We start from the raw sequence: 19,305 nt of genomic DNA, 5'->3' as shown, positions 1-19,305 counted from the left end.
AATTAAAACTTGGTTTGAACAAAAAAAGAAAGAAAGTAGAATAATATCTAACCTCTACTATGATAATATATTCAAATGGATAATACATTATATATACATTATATAGTTATATATGACTTTAATAATCCCACCACAATTATGTTTATGATCATAAACAATTTTTTAATTGTGTAGCATTTTCAATAGTAGAAGAAAATAGTATGGGACAAAAGCGATGTCAGAAGACGATTGATGCAGCCATTTTTTGTCAGATTAGCAATTGTCGAACACATTGCTACAATTGCTATAGTCAGCAGAACGGAGTTGGAAAATGTTTTGACGATCCCAAAGTTCCCGGAAAATCTAACTGCGGTTGTACTTTACAATCCCCCTTGTTAAAAATATATTAATTTTAGAGTCATTTAATTACGTATATATAAACCATGATTTTATAATTGGGCAAATCTCCAAAATAGCACATTTCGAAGTTTATATCACAAAAATAGCACTCAAAAACTAAAATGACCAAAATAGCACATTTCTAAGTTTATCCTTTGAAAATTTTAATTTTTTTTATTTTTCAAAATTTGAAATCTTATCCCCAAAACCTCATTTCTCAACTCTAAACCCTAAACCCTAAACTCTAAACCCTAAACCCTAAACCCTAAATCCTAAACCCCACCTTTTAACTCTAAACCCTAAATTTGTGACTTTTGATAAAACATTAAGTGCTATTTTTGTGACTTTTGACCTTGAGTGCTAGTTTGGGAAGATAAACTTGATTTAGTGCTATTTTTGTCTTTTTCTCTTTATAATTTGTAAAGTATTAATATAAGTATACAGTCTGTAAAAAGTATTTGTAATGGCTACTGTTTATATTCCAAAAACGTCTATTTTTTTTTTTTTGGTTAAACCATTCTTCATTAGATATTAAACGTTATCAGCCAAAGAGTTCCTCATCCCACTGGGTGAGTTAGAAAGTACAAACAGAGCATTCTTCGCACTACAATCAGCAGCAGAATTATAAGCTCGAGAGATAAACTTAAAGGAGATAGAGTTGAGGGAACTGCTCAACGCGCAGATGTCATGGAGCAGTCCTTGAATTGAGATCACAGAAGAGTTTCCTGTGAGGAGGCCAAATAGACAGCGAGAGTCTGATAAACAGACTGCGTCCTTGTACCCCAATGAAACAGCCTGTTGTAGGTCTGATTTTAGAGCCAGTGCTTCAGCTACCAAGACTGATGCAACATAACGGCGACTCGATGACCCTTGGAAACTTACAGCTCCATTTATATCAGTGGCAACCCATCCCAAACCGCTGTCACAGGTGGTGCTATTCCAAGCAGCGTCTGAAAAGATGAGAAGAGCGTTTTGAGGACCTGCAGGGTAGTGATTTCTGGTTCGGTGGTTGACAGTCTTTGGGCGAAACAGAGTTAACTTTGTGCTGAGGTTGGGCAGACTGCCATTCCTTTGCCAGCTTAAGTGCATTCATTAACATCTCTGATTTGGAAAAAGACTTATCTTAGAACATGAATTGATTCCTGCTTGTCCACAGAATCCATAATATCCACGGGTAGAGGGGCGAAGTTAGTCCAGTTGGGGGGAGGTTGGTCATTTTCATGCAGCCTTTGAGTAGATTTTCCATTGAATCACACACCTCCGGGGCTGGAACAAACAAAGCAGGGGCGAGTTTCCACACTCGTTTTGCGACAGGGCATGTGAACATCACATGGAAAGCTGATTCTATGTCACCACATCTCTTGCATTTTCCTTCCGCTGTAATTCCCCTTTTTACAAGCGTTTCTCCAACTGCTAGAGCATTATTCTGCATAAAATCTTGGCAATATAGACGTATATAAATATTGATTTTATGCTAATGATATAGACATATATAAAAATATTGTTTTTACACATGCATATGCTAAAAGCCTAGAACCTCTGTCAGCGTGCTATCCAAAATTAAAGAGAAGAAAATAACATTTGTAGGAAGAGCAAGAACATGATCTGGTTAAAATATCTCACAAGAACATTGTTTACATGTCTTTTAAATTTAAAAATTGTATTTATTAGCTAATATATAATACTACTCTGTTCATTATATTGGCGGCAATTAAGTAACTCACTATTAATTAAGTAACTCATGGCAATTTTTTATAATTTAAATAAGAGCGATGATTACACTATGTAGTTGATTTGATTGGTTAAGATAAATAGAGAAGTTAAGGAACGAGAATCACGTTTTTCCAACGTTAACGCCTGATTTGATCTTTGACTCAAAAGGGTCCGAATCTCATCAGAAAACGTAAGCAATGGCGAAGAAGAATGGAGTGACGATGGAAGTTGGGGAAGATGGTGTTGCTGTGATCACCATTTCGAACCCTCCTGTTAACTCTTTGTCCAGCCCAAGTACCAAAAACCTCAAACTTTTTGGATCGTTGACTTTTTTACTGAGCTGGGTTGGTTTTTATATATCTTTCAGTTCTTTCTGAGTGGAATGAGAAGCTTCAAGAAGCTAATAAGAGGAGTGATGTTAAGGCCATCGTCTTGACCGGTAAATAAAACAAAAAATTGAAACTTTGAGCTTCTATCTTTAGATTTTGAAGGATTGTATGGGTTTTAGTGTGTGGGTTATTGAGTTTTATGTGATGTGTAGCATGGCCGGTGGTCTGTGCCAAGCCGGATGAAACTTTCGTGACTCACGCCTCTTTTAAAAAACTTATATATGCATAGACCATCAAATTTGTAAAAAAAAAATTAGGTCTCTAAACTATTGAAATCTTTATTAAATCGTCTAGAGCTCTCGAAGTCTTAGGGCTGGCCCTGATGTGTAGTAGTCTTATAAAGATCGTGAATTTCAATCCTTTTTTCATATCTTAGTTTGGTGTTACTGTCCTTGATCATTTCAGGGAAATATGGACTGTATAGCGTTCATCTCTTTAGGAATGCGTTTTGATTAGTGTGGCTCGTTAGTTTTGGATCATGTGTGGTAGCCTTCTGTCTTCTTTCTTTAAGCTAAGGATTTGCCACTTTCAATCCCTTTTATTCTTTGGTGTTTTTAGTTTGATTAGTGTCCTTGAATACATTGATCATTTCAGGGAAAGGTGGAGTATTCTCTGGTGGTTTTGACCTTAATATCTTCCACCAAGTTCATAAGACTGGTACCAAAGTTTCTTCTCTTAGTTTTTTTTTAGCCTGAAGCATGCTGTGTTCTGTGTATTGACAAATCTTGTTTCTTGGCAGGTGATATGTCGCTTATGCCTGATATATCCTTTGATCTTGTGGGCACGCTGATGGAAGGTGACTTTAGTTTCAGACTATTTTTCTTTGAATTCTCAATAAGATTAGCCTGCAACTGTTATACTGATACTGGTTGCTGCTTATCAAAGACTCTAGGAAGCCCATTGTTGCTGCAGTTGAAGGAGTAGCTCTTGGTGGTGGTTTTGAACTGGCACTGGTGTGAGACTTTTCAAGTTTATTTATCTCCTCTTCTTTCTAATGTTGTTGTGCTGATTATTCTGTCATTCGAAATTCTTTTAAGGCGTCTCATGCTCGTGTTGCTGCTCCTAAAGCTCAACTAACCTTACCGGAGCTGACACTTGGACTTATTCCAGGCTTTGGAGGTAAAGATTTGTTTGTTCAGCTTCATCTTATTGTTTTATCAATGGATACCATTCAATAACCAAGCTAGTTTTGTGTATCAAGGAACCCAACGTCTTCCTAGACTAGTAGGCCTTGCTAAAGCAATTGATATGATACTGGTATGGACTCACTTACCAACAGTTCCCTTAGTATGATTTGCTTGGCTAAGTTTTTTTTTTTGTAGCTTTCCAAGTCGATATCGTCAGAGGAGGGGCATAAACTGGGTCTCATTGATGCTTTGGTGCCTCCTGGAGATCTGTTGAGCACGTCAAGAAAGTGGGCTCTAGACATTGCACTTGAACGAAAACCCTTTTTGCGCTCACTATACAGGACGGACAAGATTGGTTCTTTATCTGAAGCTCGTGCTATATTGAATAACGCAAGACAACTAGCTAAGAAAATAGCCCCAAATATGCCTCAACACCATGTTTGCATTGATGTGATTGAAGAAGGAATCATCCATGGCGGATACAGTGGGATTCTTAAGGTAAACTTTTCCATAGGATTTGATGCTCACTGTATTACTACTAGTTTGTGCACATTTGAGATCTTGTTCATTGATCCACTATGCAGGAAGGAGAAGTTTTCAAGCAGTTAATACCGTCAGACACTGTAAAGGCGCTTGTTCATGTTTACTTTGCACAGCGTGCAATATCAAAGGTGAGATTGACCAAACCTTTTAGCTGTAGTTTCCTTAGGATTAAGTTGCACTGAGTTTGCGGCTTCTAGTACTTCTAGTTTTCCACATTCAACCTTTATCATTGGCATCTTTTTAACCACTTGTCAGGTGCCTAATGTAACTGACGTTGGATTGAAACCGAGACCAATGAAAAAAGTTGCAGTTATTGGTGGAGGTCTGATGGGTTCCGGCATCACTACTGCTCTACTCTTAAGCAATATAAGAGTTGTGCTCAAAGAAATAAACTCAGAATACCTTCTGAAGGGAATAAACTCAGTTGAAGGTTCTCATCTTATCCAGACCATATCCATTTGAGTATCTATCTGGTCAGACCAACAATATAAAATGGTGTTCTTAGATGAAATGCTGTGTATAGACACATCAGTGAGTTGTTTTTGAGCCAAAAGAAGCATGCATACCTTATGATGGAATAACAGATTATATAGTTTATTCATATTTTTTCTTTTCTTGTAACAGCAAATCTCAATAGCTTGGTGTCCAGGGGAAAACTGACACAAGATAAAGCAGAGAAGGCATTTTCTTTGCTCAAGGGAGTACTAGACTACACAGATTTCAAAGATGTGGACATGGTCATAGAGGTCTCTCTCTGCCTTCTCTTTGGTTTCAGTTATATCCAAAATCTAGTTAGTATAAATACTCCCTCTGACCATAAGCCACTGCTTCTGGTATCATTTTTCAGGCAGTGATTGAAAACATTGAGTTGAAACAGAAGATATTCATAGAAATCGAAGAGGCATGTCCATCACATTGCATATTGGCGAGCAATACATCAACCATCGACCTCAACGTGATAGGAGAAAAAACTAACTCAAAAGATCGCATTGTTGGCGCACATTTCTTCAGGTCATTCTTCACTTTCAATGTCACTAATACTTTTATCCTTTTCGTATATTAAATGTAACTAACAAAGGTTTGCCTTATCTAACAGCCCGGCGCATATTATGACACTTCTAGAGATAGTCCGTACAGAGAATACTTCTCCGCAAGTGATTCTTGATCTCATGGCGCTTGGAAAGGCCATAAAGAAAGTTCCAGTGGTGGTTGGAAACTGCATAGGCTTTGCAGTGAATAGAACATTCTTTCCGTATGCACAAGCTGCACATACGTTGGTCAATCTCGGTGTTGACTTGTTCAGAGTGGACAATGTTATTACCTCTTTCGGTTTGCCCTTGGGTCCTTTCCAGTATGTCTATCCTTCTACTTTGCGTGTATGCGTTGCTGTATGATTAACTCAGCGAAGTTACTTCTCAGGCTAGGTGATTTGGCTGGACACGGTATTGCAATAGCAACTAAGGATATATATGACAAGGCCTTTGGTGACCAGATGTTCAGGTCTCCATTGACTGAGCTTCTGCTTAAGAGCGGGCGAAACGGTAATGTCATTTGCTATTGCGTTTGCGATTTTCTCATGTAACATCTGCTGCTTCAGGCAAAATCAATGGGAGAGGATACTATATATACCAAAAAGGAAGCAAACCAAAACCAGATCCATCAGTGCTTTCAGTTGTTGAGGAATCAAGGACGCTTACCAATATCATGCCTGGTGGGAAGGTAAAGAAAAAAAGAGGTCTTACCAAACATAAGTAGTATTACTATTTGGTAATGTATCCCTTTTCCTTGTTATACAGGCTATAACAGTAACTGATAAAGATATTGTAGAGATGATCTTGTTCCCTGTGGTTAACGAGGCGTGCCGTGTCTTAGATGAAGGAGTTGTGATCAGAGCCTCAGACTTGGATGTTGCGTCTGTTCTAGGAATGAGTTTTCCTTCTTACCGGTGAGGACTTAACGCATAATCCTTTGTTATGGTGATGATCATATCTTATGGTAAGCCCTTTCTGTTTGCTTGTTGCAGCGGTGGAGTTCTTTTTTGGGCAGACACAGTTGGACCGAAGTACATATATGAAAGGCTCAAGAGATTATCAGAGACTTATGGCGGCTTTTTCAAACCGTCCAAGTATCTGGAGGAAAGGGCAATGAGAGGAATGCTTTTGGTAAAAGTCCCCTCATGATCACAGTCTCAACTAAGTCCTTCTGCGTTGTGTTAATTCATGATGTAACTCTGTTTTTTTGGCTGCAGAGTGATCCGAAATCATCAAGGTCTCGGCTGTAAATGCACAAGAAAAGGGAGAGCTTAAAAGAAGTGAGCAAAATAACATAAGTTTATGAAGAAAGAGAGGCTGAAGGAGTGAAGGTGTTCATTCATGAATCATAATCAGAAATAATAAACAATGTTGTTTCATAATTAAACCATCAACATAAATTTACAGGGAAATAAACCAATTCATACATCAACAGAGGGTCGCGGTTCCGATTAGTACATGGTCATATCCATATAAAAAGTTTTACTAATCAGTGTTTTTTTTAAAAACCAACTTTATATTGATGTATCAAGTTATTCATCTCCAAACCGGATATTTAACCGACTTCAAAGCTGAGTTTGATACGAGTAAAATATGGCACAGTCAAACCGGAAAATCACAGCTAGACAAGTTCACAAACAAAAGAAAAAGCAGTCAAGCTCATCCAGGATGTCTTGAAGTCTCTGTCTCCTCACGACGACCAGACGAGCAAAGGGCAACATGTCGTCTTCAGGTAACAAGCACATGCGAGACATCAGACGAAGGTAGGAACGATGGAGCCACTCGATCAGTTCCCAGTGGTTAGCGAAATGAATTGGTGGATAAAATAATTGTTTCGAATACAAATAGTGTTTTATGTTCTTAAGTGTTTGTAGTGACTTAAAATTATGTAATAATCAGAAATAATAAATAATGTTGTTTCACAACTAAACTTACAAACATGTTAGTATCAATATATCATAATCCTAAATTTACACCAGCTAAAAGCTTTAAAGAAGAGATTTTCTAAAACAGAGAAAAGAAAAACGGGGAAAAAATAACTTGACACAGTAAAAACTTGTGTTTAATATCTAATTACATGTCAATACACGCAATTGCCTTTAGAAATAAATGAAAGAAAATGAATAATACATGACTCGTTTTCTTCTATTAATGTTATATCCAAGGGTTGATGATGGCTATATCTCCAAAGTTTCATTTAGAATTTTCTTAAAAAAAGAATCCAAGAAATTAACATATCTGAGATTAGAGGGAATGACGTGATTGAAAACGATGATGCATCATCAAACAAATCATAAGAAATGTTTCAAGTGAAGAGTAATAAATCTCATAGCTAAAATTGCAAAAGAAACAAAATATGTTGCAAGTTTTGAATTTTTCTATAGCTAGTACATAGATTAGATTTAGATGTATGTGGTTACAAAGCATATGATCTTTGTTGGTATTGTAGGAACTTCATAAATCTGAACTTTTTAATTTTGTTGAAAATTTATTTCTCGTGTTTTTTGACTTTTTGGTCAAAAATTGTTCAATTTACCAGAATTGACAATCAATAGTTATCAACTTTTTCCTTTTATCATGAATTATCAAAACACTTTTCTAGTTTTATCATACAAAAAATAAGTTCATGAGTTGCTCTTTAGATGTGTGTTCATTCTCTAATAGGCTCCAATTGGTGACCATATTTTAGGAAAAAATGATCATGAATTTTTTTGTTCCTTTAATTTTATACCAATCATATTGAAATTTTTTGTCAATTTTATTACATATAGGTCCCACTGAATATTTCTCTTTTTCTCATGTTTAGATGAATTAATAAAGACATTTATTCCTTCTAAATTTTGATTAGGAACAAATGGAATTTTTTAAAGAAAAACATTCATCGTATTTCTTTTTTTTTTTAATTCATTTCCTCAAATGAAAACATGTTCATTTATTTTTCAATTCATTTGATTCATCTAAGTGCTACCAATTGAGCCATAATGTTTTAGTCTTCGTACGTTTATGTTGCTCTCAGAAATATTAAAAAACTAAACAAAGAAAACAACTTAATAATATGATTTATATAATTTATTTATATGTCGCTTTGCTTATTGAAAACCTTAGAACACCAATATGACGTTTTTGAAAATATAATCACCCAAAATAAAAGTAGAGAAAATAGACTATTTAGGCTAACACAACCTACATAATAAAATAAAATTAAAAAGGAGAAAAGTTTCATTCATGATTCCAACTTACTATTAAGTCTTGTTGCAGCTTGTTGTTTATGTTCTCTGGTAAATTATTTTCTGTCATAGGTTGAGTATCTCTGATATTATTTTAAAAATCAGTATTTTTATGTGTCGCTCGCATATTGATTTTTAGAATGGTTAATTATAACTATAATCTTAACAATTTAAATTTATTATTAAATATCATTATTAATATCTTTTATTTTTTGTTAATATTTGTTTCTAAATCACCTTATTATCAAAAAGACAATATCTTTAATATATATATATATATATATATATATATATATATATCATTTTCTGTTTAAACCATGTAATTTAATAAAAACACCTTTAAAAATAAAATAAAAATGAATTTCTTTTATATAAATAAAAAGAATATAATATAAAAGATAATATCTTTAACATAAAATATAATATTTTTATATTAAAACATATTCTTTAAGAAAAATAATTATTATATGTATTAAAATATATCTAATATTAAAATGGCAATATACATGATAAAAAATATCTATAATTTATCTTATATTTGAAACATGTGGTTTAATAAAAACAAATTTCCTTTAAAATATCAAATTCATTAAGAAAAATTATAGACTAGTCTTAAACAGTAATTTTTTTCAATTTTGGAATTTTTCTTACTTTATAAGTTTTATAAATAATTTGTGTGTTTTCAAAAACTCACAAATTCCAACAATAAATAAAATATAAAAGCATAACTAAAATAACCAAACAAACGCTAAGACATTACACCAAATTAAAATAAAATTAGAATTTTAGAAAAATATCATAGCGTAGTTGAATATTTTGCAAAATCAAGTAGATTAAAATATCACAAATCAATAACTCATAAAACAGTTTTAACTAAAATATTAGAAAATATAAAACTACACAAAATAAAATAAATATTAATAAACAATTGTAACTAAGTTTCTATCTTCTTTTTTTTTGAATGAATAGTTAAGTTTCTATCAGCTCGTACTTTATTGATTCAGAGGGTCTTTCTTCTCCGGTAAAGCTGGAGGTTTATGCGGATGATGAGTGCTTGAGGTATTTGTTGTGGTCTGCATCGGCTGCAACAGCTGCGGTTTGTTGACTGTAGGTTGAGTAGTGGCTCCATTCACAATTGGTGGTGCTTGCTGTATCCCATTCTCCATTTTCACAGTCTCGGTTGCGCTTGGGGGTGACTGTATATGCCTTCTTGCTAAATATGAACGCTTTGATTCTGCAAAAACCAACAAACTTAACTGACTTTAGAGAAGAAAAGTTGCTTCAATGAGTTGGTGTGTGAAGCACAAGAAACAACACTACAACAGTACCTTTTAATTCTGCATAAGAGATAAGACGACTAAGGCAATCTCTGAGCTTGGTTAACACCACTCTCTCCAGCTCTGCGTAATCCTGTGACTGCCCCTGTGAGTTTGTTCTGCACCAACTGGGATCTACTGAACCATTAGGTTCAGATGCCGCCACCATGAATATAGTGTCTTGTTCATCATCACACATCAAAGCCAAAGTTGATGGAGATAGAGGCTTTCGTCTAGACTTATCAGCTTGGTTTCCATCAGGTTCAGCCATCTCGACATCACCTTGTGAGTTTTCTTGTGCAGAAGAGGCTAAAGAAGTTTCGGTTTGATCTTCAACCCGGTTATCATTTCTTTTATCTAATAAGTAAAATTCAAAGGAAGATCAATGAACCAATACGCACATAACTGAAACCACATCAATACAGAGTTTTTTCACTCAAAAGTTTCACCTGTTAATGCCTTTGCTGCTTCTCCGGCTACAGCGACCAACACAGAGCAAAGCGCTTTCACATCCTGTGGTTGAATTACATCTGCTAAGAGAGACCTATAAAAGAAATACAACATACAAGTCAGTGTTATGCAGCAGCTCTTTGGATCAAACAATATAAATTGTGAAACCCCAGAAACTTCACCTATATACAAACTTTGATGGACCAGTTGCTGGAGATGTATCTGTGGTGGCTTGGTTGAAGGAAATATCTTGGCCTCCTTTCCTTCTCTTAGGAGCTGGATAAGGAGCAAAGCCTGAGGAGCCAACAGCGCCAGTAATGGCCGCATTTGCTGCTTGTTGGAGGTAAGCCATGTTGTTGGCAAGTTCACCGTGAAAAAGAGCTCGTCTCTCCTCACTTCCGTCAAAGTTTTTGCAATCTAAGCATTTGCAGTTCTCGGAGCAAAGAATGTTTGCTTGAAAGCACTCACAATACTTCTTAAGGCATCCTGATTTCTTGCAGTTGCATCCTTTGTTATGTTTCCCTAACAACACCATCTCCTCCTGCAAAAGGACAAAATCAACAGTTTAAGCATCTCACAACACCTTTTATCAGTAACATTGATGATCCTTAAACTACTAACCCTTTTATCCCTCACGCCATGTGGACTGCTAGCGATTTTAGGCCTGAAGGCATTGGGATTCCGCTCCAGAGTTGCTTCCACAGCGTCTCGTCTTGAAGGTTCATTGTCAACGTTGTTGAAACAGTTGACACAGTTACAACCATCACAATATGTTCCGGACGCAAAGCATTCACAGTACCTGACAAGATAATAGTGTAAGTTTATGGAGGTTCAATAGCTTAGAACAATCCTTAACTATAACCAACACATCTCTTGAAAACTAAGAAGGGATAGTTCACACATAGAGAACAACATAACAAGTATTGATAAATGCTAGTCCCTAAAGATGAGTGGGAAGGCTTACAGTTTCAAGCAGCGAGAATGTTTGCAGTTACAGTGCTTCTTCTTTTGAGGAGTTCCATCCACAATAGGTCTTGGTCTAGATTTTGGAGATTCCTGCTTTCTGCCAAAAAAAAAAAAAAAGGTTTAAAATTTAAAAACCATTTGTCATCATCCCAAACCAAAAGTTTCAATTTTTTTTTCAGAAACTAGACTTACGGAAGCCTGACTGGCGCGTTGAGGATTTGTGATTGTGACGTCGCCACCGGATGAAGCCGCGATGTCGTTACTGTTACCGGTGAAGGAACAGAGGAAGTGACGGCCGCAGGAGAGACGACGGTAGGAGCCGGTTTAGAGAGTGAATGTTGGTCTGAACCACCAGTTAAGTCGAGTTGCGTTGCTGGATCCCTCGCTGGGACACCAAACCCACCGTCATTTTTTGGCGGGAGTTTACCTCCTCCGCCGGCGTTACCCATCTGAAAAAAAACTGCGAATCTCGAGTTTTTTTCGCGGGGGGTACGGATCTAGGTTTTCTGAGTGTGATCTCTGAGCTGATTTGTTGAATTTCTATTTTAGGAAAGGGAAATAGAAATCAGAAACCGATTCGGCGGCTGTTAAAGCTTGGGACTTTTGAATTTGATCCGAGAGAGAACGATAGGGTTTTGATCTCTCTCGATGACAAAGAAGAGAATTGAGGAGTTAAATACTTTGGGTTTTGTTCTTCTTCTTCTTCTTCTTCGTCTTCCACAGCATCCCTCCTCCCTCTTCTCTTAAACATATTTTGAAATTTCAATTTTTCTAGAGATTTTATTGGACGGTTAGATTCTCATGGGAGTCTGATCGTACGGTTAAGCGTATTTTTGATTTTGCCCCAAAATTTTCTTTTTTTTTTTGCACAAAGAGCACAAATGTTTTGCTAATATTTAAAAATGGAACAAAAGAATCTAAGGTGTAATACAAGGTCACATTGAATTTTTTCAGGGAAAATTTTTGAACCGTCTAACTGGACTCCCAAGACATACAAAGTTTTGCATTAGTAAGAGTTTCACATCCTGTCTCTGTCGCCACGCCTATCGAAGCAACTGTCACGGCGGTAATCTCTGAGCGGTGGTGGACCTCCTCTCATTGGATGTGGTGGTGGTGGACCGTCTCTCAATGGCGGCGATCTGCTCCTCTCTCTTGAATGTCGTCGTTCCCATCTTCCCCCACGCGGTGGACCGAGAGGTGGTCGTCTCTCGTAGTGAGGTTTTGGGAGTGGTTGAGGATGAACCCAGTCAGATACTATTCTTCTGTTAGGAGGGTACTCAAGATCTGAGTAACGCAGACGGTCACGGTCACGGTCTCTGTCTCTCCATGTGGGATGGTCAAGTCTTGGTGGAGGGTAGTCTCTAGGGTAGCCACGTGGAGGAGAAGACCTGTAGCCGTTGAAGTCTCTTCTTGGAGAAAGATTCATGGGAGGCGGTGGCGGACTATTGGGACGTGCATAGCGATGCCTCTTGCACTTGTAACACACTTCTCGCCTCGCAAAGTTCAAGTTTCTGCATCTGCATCCATAACAAAACAAAAAAAACAATACATGCAAATGAAATCTAGAAAGTTCTGCAGAGGTCACATATAGAGCAAACTGAGCCAAGGATAAACTTACAATGGATCTAGACAGTACCAATCCCCATCTCTTGGTTGCACCTTGTGAGCAGGTTCAGGCCCATCAAAACGACGACCACCAGCTCCACCTCTAACATGGCGTGGTGGTGAATAGTCTCTGTATCTCCCAGAAGATTCCCTCCTGCCGCTGAACTCACGCCCACGAGGCGGCGCCGCACCTGAATGGTTTAGATCAGAGCCGTGTCGGTGATCTTCGTACGGACGACGGGGTGGTGAGGTGGAACTTGGACGAGTTCTATGTCCTACACAAACAAAAAAAAAAAGACTCTTTCACCAAACAAGAGAAAAGTGGAATGTTGATATGAATGTAACTGAACTATTAGCTACATAATCAATACAGCCTCTGTAGCAAATGAGATTCTTATTACACTAGCCACAAGACAGAACAGCAACAAACCATGACTTTGCCCAAACACGATATATTCATGAATTTCAACAGAATCCGACACGAACCAAATCAGACTAAACATTGTTTCTACAAGACCTAAGTAGCAATTCTCGTAACTATTAACCATTCTGGAGATTGTAATAACGATGGAAGAGATACGAACCATTGTCAGCCTTATGACGATCCGAGCGAGAAAATGAAGGCCGGTCACGGGAGACATCTCCGGTGGCGGCGAGGCGGTCAACTTCTCCGTCGTTGCTTCCGGACGTACGCACGACGAGACTGCTAATGTGAGGCGGGTGATGCTGCCGCGTCGTCGTCGTATGATCCTCTCTTTCATTAGAACCCATTTTCTCTCCGATTGTCGAGCGGAGGAGGAAAAAAAACCCTAGGGGGATTGGGAGCGCACGATAGAGATTGCTGATTGCTGGAAACTTTTGTTTTGTTTTATCTCATTGCTTTCAAGGTCTCTCAACTTTAGTCCCCTTTTTAAAACAACCCCTTAAGTTAATTATTTAACATATTAGTACTACTGACTAATTCATAGAGTCAAGTCAAAGCTATGGTCATTCCTTCTTTGACTCAGAGTCACAATTATGATTAGTTCTATGACATTTTGAGGGTCAATGGCAGCAATTTGCAATCATGTCAAAAAGATATTTAGGATTGCAATAGTATGATAGATAATTCAAATGGTAGTTCAATGACTAGTTGACTACATCCGGAACTGAGTATTTGATCCTGTAATTTGGTTAATTGAATAACCAAAAAAACTCATGGCCTCATTAGTCATTATGTCTCATTCAACAATCAACTTTGACCTCATTAGTCATTATCTCTCATTCAAGGATCAACTTTGACCATGATGAGAGGAGGTTATTACACATGTTGATATGAATATTACAAATTTGATAAAACGGATAATACAAGATCAAATGTATAAACGATGAAGAAACATAGAATCAAATAAGCAAACTTGAGTAAATATAAGATTTTTTTTTTCTCATTGTAACTTGAGATGAAAAATAGGGTTAAGGTTAGCTTGAGCAACAAGAAAACTAGCTCTTGAGCTAGCTAAAGGCTCACACCAACTTTCCAGTTGTAAATGTTAACCGTCTTCCATTACCAGAGAGGCAGAGAGACAACACAACACGATGAGTTCTTTGTTTAGGAAATCACTGAAGCTAATTTTCTGTTGCCTCTGATCAAGATGAGTGCTACAATGTGTGAGCAAGGAACTAGAGCGAGGTAGTTAGGGAAGTTTCTATATGTACAGAGGAAGAGAATATTGAGTAATAACTATTTGTATCAAATCTATTCCTTAACACAGAGAACATCTTTAAAATGGGAAAGCCAGTTTTTTCGGGATTCAATTTTCGTTTTTTTTTTTTTTACTAAATGCAAGTTCAATCGCTTCTCCATCATGCTCATACTTCCAAGCCAGGATCTCGTCGAAGATCTTGTAGAGTCCCGAGACGGAGGAGGATGTGCTCGAGCTGAGACTTCTTCTGGTACATCTCCTCGATCGGGAGAGAGTTTCTGAGAGGGAATCGAATGAGAATTGACGGAATCTCAGAGAGGAAATGAGAGAGTGAGCGAGACGACGATTGGGTAGTGGCTAAAATCAAAATTTCAAATTTTGAAACTGCGAAGATCATTAGTAATAATTTAATAATAATTTTAAAGCCCAATGTAAGCCCATATAAGACCAATGACAGCCTGTTTATTTTCAAACAAGTAGCCCAAATTCGGGGAAGAACCAAGTTAGCTAGTATATGAACTGAAGCATATATTGGCTCGTGTTATTTTTACATATGTTTTCTTCTTTTTGGTTGTTAAGATTTGAGTCATATTATCATCATATGTTCATTGTATTCGACATTCTTCTGCTTATACGTTCATTGTATTTTTGCAAATGCATACGCTTACGCCTATTAACATGGTAAAATTATCCTGAAAACAAAGTGAATTTTGGTTAACATGATTTGACCACCAACAGTAGCATTCTTAATTAGCTTGAAATCTATTTATTTAGTTATTGTAATAAAACAATCAGACTATTGTTTCATAAAAACAAAAAATATAATAGAAGAGAGGCTACATGGTTTTGTATAGTTAAAAGTTGTCTGGCCGTGATAGAAATATCACATACCCTAATGTACCATGCATTATATATGTTCCGTTTTCGATTTTTTTTTTAATGCTTTCTAAATTTAGGATACAATATTTCATAAGCTTTTATGAATGTTTTCAAACATTTTATAAAGCGTATTCAAAGACAAATTGTAATGTAAGCGTGGTAGGTTTCTAGAATGCTCTAAAGATTCTGTAACACTAGCAAACAATAATGATGGGACTAGTTAGTCTTAAAATGCTTTTCCCCGAGCTACACAACAAAGGTTGAGGAGTGATTGATGATTAACTACATAAAAATTAAAATGCAAGAGTCAAGTGTTCCACCTACCTAATACCATTTTTTTTTTTTTGTAACTTACCTAATACCATTATTAATTATCATTCATCGGGTCAAATCCAAATCTCGACAGGAGAGTAACTTGGTTCTCGTCACCAACTACAACATAAAACCACTGATACAAATCAAAATCCTAAAACCCCTATATAAATAAAACAAGTTTATAGTTGTTTTGAGCCAAATAACATACATGGCCACATTTGGTCTCCAAATGTTTTTCAAAATTATATACATAAATAGATTATAAATTATTTTTAAGAAGTTAATAAAGTTTTTAGTAAATGTTTATGGATTTTAAAATTTCAGATCCGGTCATATGTGAACACAACACATCTCTTATTCATGAAATAGAAAAGTTCAAGGCAGATACATCTTATTTAACGTTACATGCTCGTAGTTAAAAATACACATCAACACGACAACACTTATTATTCTGACTGAACCTTGCTTCCGCGGTATTGAGGCAACAAACCAACGAACTTCACAAGAACATCCACAGAGTTTACCGCAGCGAGGCTGCCGAAAATGTCGGCTTCGTTAGAGATCTCGGAGCCGCCGCCAGCGAGATCGGACAAGGCACGGATGACGATAAAAGGGATGTTTTGCTGATGAGAGATCAGAGCAACGGCGGCGCTTTCCATTTCCACCGCGGTGGCGTTGAATTTGGAGCGGAGGAAAGTCCGGTAAGCGGCGTTGTCGACGAAGACGCTTGCACTCACTCCATGGTCAACGATGGTTACCTTTGGTGGTCGAGGGAGGCACGTGGTGTTCACGCACTGTGGTAGCTTCGTGTTCTGTTGTTTTGTTTGAAATGTATATCATCAATCCACGTATACAGAAGACAATGATTTCATTGTAAGATCATGTGCAATGAGGGTGTTGAAAACCTCTTTCAACTGTTTAATTCCATACAACTAGGGTGTTGTAAACCTGTGTATAATGACGTGGTATCAACAAACTTTGTATAGTTTCAACAGCGGAAAGAAAAAAATTTGTGGGCCACCGTGCCACGTGTAGCGATGTGGTTGGTTGGGCATATTGCTTTTGTTTTTTTATCTCAATCCAATAATTCGAATACATTTACTATATAATAATTTTTTATTTGAAAATATGAAAATTATATCAAAATTCAAGATTTTTTTTAATCTATAAATAGAAACTACTCTCAGATACAGAAAAAGAAACATCATTTTTACTATAAGCAACTGTTTAAATGTTTTAAACCTTTCTTTTTTGTTAAAATGGATCCTAATAATATTTTTTTTTACTCTTAATATCGTGTGTTTGTATCATGTGTATTTAAAGTTTCTTAATTTTAGTTGTTTTAAAAATATTAATTTTCGTATTTTTAAAAATAAAATTAGGTAAAAATCTAACTTAAAAATGAATATATTCTTAATTTTAATTGTTTTATTAATACTTATTTTTGTATTATTTAAAAAATAAGCTAAGTATAATAATTGAAAATAAATATTATTAAAATTTATGTTATTTTAGTTTTTAAGTTAATTATTAATATGTAATTATTATATTGTAAGAAAAACAAATAATATAAATTAAAAGTTGTGGGATAGAGTGTTTAATTTTTTAAAACAAACCATTCTGGAGGTTTAGAATGAAGTGGGTGTTGAATAATTGAGGTAGACAAAAAAAGAAGATTACGTGAAGTGTTAAAATGAGAAAATGAGGGTGTTGAAAGAGAAGCGAGTGTTGAAAGTATTGTACATGATCTAATAATTGAACTTCTGGTCAGATTTATACTGATACAAATATAACAGATCTCTGACCTAAAGAAATAATAATAATGACAAATCTTTTTTTTTTTGGGCAAACTGAATACTTTCATTAGAAAAAAACTTAAAAGGTAAAAAACAAAGCAAAAGTTTTATATAGTATTTATCTATATATGTACATTTTCGAACTTATGTACGTATGGACACATCTGGTATTTTCTTATTTTCCGAATTATAAAGTTGGATTAGTAAATAGTTATAGTGTACATATTGATATAATCTATCCATCTATAGGAAACACTTAATGGACTACAACGTGTTGTAAATATTTGCCGATATATACTGTATGTAACTTGGCTAAAAATAAATTATAAATATTGTCAACTAAACGAATCTAAATATGTGAGTTAAGTCATACCTCGAGTTTGCTTGCAATATCCAAGAAGTACTCGTCAACGGGAACCCAGAAGGCATGTTCCCGGACTTCTGGAGTTCCTGTGACCGGAAAGATTTCTTCCGGCTGGTACCAAATTCTGTTGAGCAAGTTGTCACTTCCGTTAGTGTACTTGGCAAACTCTAGATAACCAATTTCCCGAGTATAGTCTCCGCCTCCTTCCAAAGCTAGTTCGTTGTCTATTCCAGCTCCATACCTCTGTATCCAAAGGTAGAGTAAGTATATAATGATATATGCATGTTATACCACCAGCAAATTTTTCTTGTAAGAATTTTTTGAACATATGGAAATATGTATATTTAGATCTAAAAAGTTTGAATCGTTACAGAAAATAACCAGTTAGTTTAACCACCAGCACATAATTGTTATTGATATATAATAGTAGATTTTGAACATGTGCAAATGATATTAATGAACAGAACCCAAAAGCTACTACCCCAAGTTTGAACGTTTAAATTACAGGGCACAAGTGTATATACTGAAACCTGGTCCAATAGAGGTACGAGTCTTCCCTACGATATATATATAGGTCGTAAACTATGCATGGATTCTAATAACCATATTTGAATATATGATATATGAGTTTCAAACTGTCAAGATTATTAGTACAATTAAGTTTAATATTATAATACGCTAGAAACAAAAAAAAAACATCTACTCTATTAAAATAGAGTCTTAAATTTATCTACCATTAATGTTGTCATTTAAGTTTTGGACTGTTTTAAGTTTGTTAGAAAGCTGTTTAATTTATGGACCATTTCAAGATTGTTATATTATTATATAACACACAGCTATTACAAATGGAACCGGACAACTTCCATTAAACCAACATTAAAATCTATTAAAAGTAAACCAATATATTAACACGATTTAATTTAATTCTGGATGTACTCTATTATAAGTATAACAAACGAATTATGTTCTATGTAATCTGTTAATGTAGACCGACTGTATATATAAAATTATATTAGCAATACAATAACTTTGATTTGGACCTTTTTTACTAAAGATGATACTTGCTCTAAGTTGATTTATAAGTTTCTCATCGACATAATATCATCACACAGAGAATATGTATGTGTTTGGTTCCTCTTTTCTTAAGTAGATAGATTAGATACGAACTCTTTTTACACCTTATTTTCGTGCAATATGTTAATTTGCTCTAACTTGATTGAATCTTTGTTATACTTAGAGATACCTGCTATTATGAACACACTATGTCGTTAAATAAACTTCAATCACATAATTTCATAAGTGCCAAACTTAAGAATATAACTTTTGCAAAATTTCTTTTTTTGAAATACAGAATAAGTTAGAAATTACATGTATTTTTAATCATTTCAAATTCTTATATCTAATCTATTAATTTAGGGTCCTATTTTATCTACTATTAACAAGTCATAGTAGAACCACTTAAAGAATTAGGTAATATAACATATTTGATTATTTACATTAATAATAAACCAACTATAAATTTGA

The 19,305-nt window shown here is 35.5% G+C and overlaps 5 protein-coding genes across 6 annotated transcripts in view; 1 reads left to right on the top strand and 4 right to left on the bottom strand.

Moving 5' to 3' along the window:
• Window positions 1-909: 909 nt before the first annotated feature.
• LOC106303419 lies at window positions 910-1,467 on the bottom strand. Its single transcript, XM_013739693.1, has one exon. It carries the CDS (start codon window positions 1,465-1,467, stop codon window positions 910-912), a length of 558 nt encoding a protein of 185 aa, XP_013595147.1.
• A 740-nt stretch (window positions 1,468-2,207) lies between these two features.
• Window positions 2,208-6,635, top strand: LOC106303780 (peroxisomal fatty acid beta-oxidation multifunctional protein AIM1-like). Of its 2 annotated transcripts, XM_013740098.1 has the most exons (19): window positions 2,372-2,385; window positions 2,459-2,530; window positions 2,886-2,965; window positions 3,075-3,137; window positions 3,220-3,276; window positions 3,366-3,433; window positions 3,518-3,599; window positions 3,682-3,737; window positions 3,803-4,105; window positions 4,192-4,278; window positions 4,406-4,580; window positions 4,775-4,896; window positions 4,998-5,161; window positions 5,247-5,501; window positions 5,570-5,691; window positions 5,748-5,869; window positions 5,947-6,095; window positions 6,174-6,312; window positions 6,399-6,635. In XM_013740098.1, exons 3-19 carry the CDS (start codon window positions 2,959-2,961, stop codon window positions 6,429-6,431), a joined length of 2,004 nt encoding a protein of 667 aa, XP_013595552.1. In that variant the 5' UTR covers window positions 2,372-2,385; window positions 2,459-2,530; window positions 2,886-2,958; the 3' UTR covers window positions 6,432-6,635. The 2 variants fall into 2 exon arrangements, with proteins under 2 accessions (XP_013595551.1, XP_013595552.1); XM_013740097.1 differs by lacking the exon at window positions 2,886-2,965 and having other exon boundaries at window positions 2,208-2,385.
• Window positions 6,636-9,369: 2,734 nt separating this feature from the next.
• Window positions 9,370-11,811, bottom strand: LOC106304408 (protein tesmin/TSO1-like CXC 5). The gene is made up of 7 exons (XM_013740817.1): window positions 11,333-11,811; window positions 11,139-11,237; window positions 10,796-10,973; window positions 10,357-10,715; window positions 10,174-10,268; window positions 9,737-10,081; window positions 9,370-9,642 (listed from the first exon to the last, which is right to left on the bottom strand). Exons 1-7 carry the CDS (start codon window positions 11,587-11,589, stop codon window positions 9,401-9,403), a joined length of 1,575 nt encoding a protein of 524 aa, XP_013596271.1. The 5' UTR covers window positions 11,590-11,811; the 3' UTR covers window positions 9,370-9,400.
• A 202-nt stretch (window positions 11,812-12,013) lies between these two features.
• Window positions 12,014-13,624, bottom strand: LOC106303626 (eukaryotic translation initiation factor 3 subunit A-like). Its single transcript, XM_013739914.1, has 3 exons — window positions 13,330-13,624; window positions 12,759-13,020; window positions 12,014-12,657 (listed from the first exon to the last, which is right to left on the bottom strand). The coding sequence occupies exons 1-3, from the start codon at window positions 13,514-13,516 to the stop codon at window positions 12,159-12,161; spliced, it is 948 nt and encodes a 315-aa protein (XP_013595368.1). The 5' UTR covers window positions 13,517-13,624; the 3' UTR covers window positions 12,014-12,158.
• A 2,332-nt stretch (window positions 13,625-15,956) lies between these two features.
• LOC106306987 (bark storage protein A-like) overlaps window positions 15,957-19,305 on the bottom strand; it is a 5,992-nt gene continuing 2,643 nt past the window's right edge. Inside the window, exons 4-5 of the mRNA XM_013743811.1 lie at window positions 17,791-18,024; window positions 15,957-16,433 (exon numbers count right to left, since the gene is read on the bottom strand). Of these exons, the coding sequence (XP_013599265.1) occupies window positions 16,068-16,433; window positions 17,791-18,024 (600 nt within the window). The 3' untranslated portion in view covers window positions 15,957-16,067. The remainder of the gene's footprint in view (window positions 16,434-17,790; window positions 18,025-19,305) is intronic.

The sequence above is a fragment of the Brassica oleracea genome, chromosome C7 (assembly GCF_000695525.1).
Source record: "Brassica oleracea var. oleracea cultivar TO1000 chromosome C7, BOL, whole genome shotgun sequence".
Lineage (NCBI taxonomy): Eukaryota > Viridiplantae > Streptophyta > Magnoliopsida > Brassicales > Brassicaceae > Brassica > Brassica oleracea.
The sequence above is the reverse complement of the archived record's forward strand: the minus strand, read 5'-3'. Positions and strand labels throughout refer to the sequence as shown.